The sequence below is a fragment of the Phaseolus vulgaris genome, chromosome 4 (genome assembly GCF_000499845.2).
Source record: "Phaseolus vulgaris cultivar G19833 chromosome 4, P. vulgaris v2.0, whole genome shotgun sequence".
NCBI lineage: Eukaryota > Viridiplantae > Streptophyta > Magnoliopsida > Fabales > Fabaceae > Phaseolus > Phaseolus vulgaris.
In genome coordinates this window covers 22,339,546-22,341,059 of record NC_023756.2, presented here as the reverse complement: position 1 = coordinate 22,341,059, position 1,514 = coordinate 22,339,546, and the positions used below count along the sequence as shown (strand labels likewise).

Below are 1,514 nucleotides of genomic sequence, written 5' to 3'. Positions count from 1 at the left end.
TTGTCCCACTATGCTCATCTATTTATGAATTTACGTATCCGGAAATCACAAATGGCAATGTCTTATTTGGTGTAAGAAGTATTTATTGATATGTTTGTAGATATCTGATCCCTCTTTGTCCGGAAGCAAACCACAATCCAAAAGTATAAAGGAAGTACGAAAACAAACATGTGGACATAAAGGATCCTTCAAATCCAAACCAATAGAAAATGAGGTATAGATCTCGTAAAGATAACAACCCATTCATCTTCAAGGTATATAATAGGAACACATGCATCAACAAATCATTCATTCATTTACCAAAACTTTTAATTCTTTTATTTATTCTGCAACACAAACATTACAATGGCTGCTTCCACAATGGCTCTCTCTTCACCGTCACTGGCAGGCCAAGCGATCAAGCTTTCTCCTGCCACCCCCGACCTCTCCGGTGGAAGGATTTCCATGAGGAAGACGGCCTCCAAGTCGGTTTCTTCTGGAAGCCCATGGTACGGCCCAGATCGTGCCAAGTACTTGGGCCCATTCTCCGGTGAGGCCCCTTCCTACCTCACTGGCCAATTCCCAGGTGACTACGGCTGGGACACTGCTGGCCTTTCTGCTGACCCAGAGACTTTTGCCAAAAACCGTGAACTGGAAGTCATCCACTCCAGATGGGCTATGTTGGGAGCTTTGGGTTGTGTGTTCCCAGAACTCTTGGCCCGCAACGGTGTGAAGTTCGGAGAGGCCGTGTGGTTCAAGGCTGGGTCTCAGATATTCAGTGAGGGTGGGCTTGACTACTTGGGCAACCCAAGCTTAGTCCATGCACAGAGCATCCTTGCCATCTGGGCCACACAGGTTATCTTGATGGGTGCAGTGGAGGGTTATCGCATTGCTGGTGGGCCTTTGGGTGAGGTGACTGACCCAATCTACCCGGGTGGGAGCTTCGACCCATTGGGTCTTGCTGATGACCCAGAGGCTTTTGCTGAGTTGAAGGTTAAAGAGTTGAAGAATGGGAGATTGGCCATGTTCTCCATGTTTGGTTTCTTCGTTCAGGCCATTGTCACTGGAAAGGGACCTTTGGAGAACCTTGCAGATCACCTTGCTGACCCAGTCAACAACAATGCCTGGGCCTACGCCACCAACTTCGTTCCTGGAAAGTGATCATAACTGTAATGACACAATGAGACACACCAACATTGAATATATATCAACAATGTGAATTATATATCTTTATGTTAAAAACATTAATGGAAGGAATGTTGCACTATCATCATAAAACGTGTCTTAAATTTCCTATACCGATTAAATATAAGTTTAAATAATAGTATATAAAAGAGTCCAAACATCATTTTACAATTTGTTTTCTAATATTGAGTTGGACTTAAAGTTTATTTTTTAATATAGTATAAAAAAACTATTGTAATTGTACCTACCAATCATCGGACTTGGGTGTTGACCAAAGTTCTGGTGGGATCTCGAAGGCTAGGTCCACTGGGAGGCTAGCAGGACGGGCTAGAGTCTCAGTAAGCTCGCGG

At 44.1% G+C, this 1,514-nt stretch overlaps 1 protein-coding gene across 1 annotated transcript; it reads left to right on the top strand.

The window, feature by feature from the left end:
- Nucleotides 1-268: 268 nt before the first annotated feature.
- LOC137837444 (chlorophyll a-b binding protein, chloroplastic-like) lies at nt 269-1,257 on the top strand. The gene has a single exon (XM_068646430.1). The coding sequence runs from the start codon at nt 346-348 to the stop codon at nt 1,138-1,140; it is 795 nt and encodes a 264-aa protein (XP_068502531.1). The 5' UTR covers nt 269-345; the 3' UTR covers nt 1,141-1,257.
- Nucleotides 1,258-1,514: the final 257 nt, after the last annotated feature.

Coding starts and splice junctions, on each gene's coding strand:
- LOC137837444 (XM_068646430.1), top strand. CDS start 346: ATGGCTGCTTCCACAATGGCTCTCTCTTCACCGTCACTGGCAGGCCAA.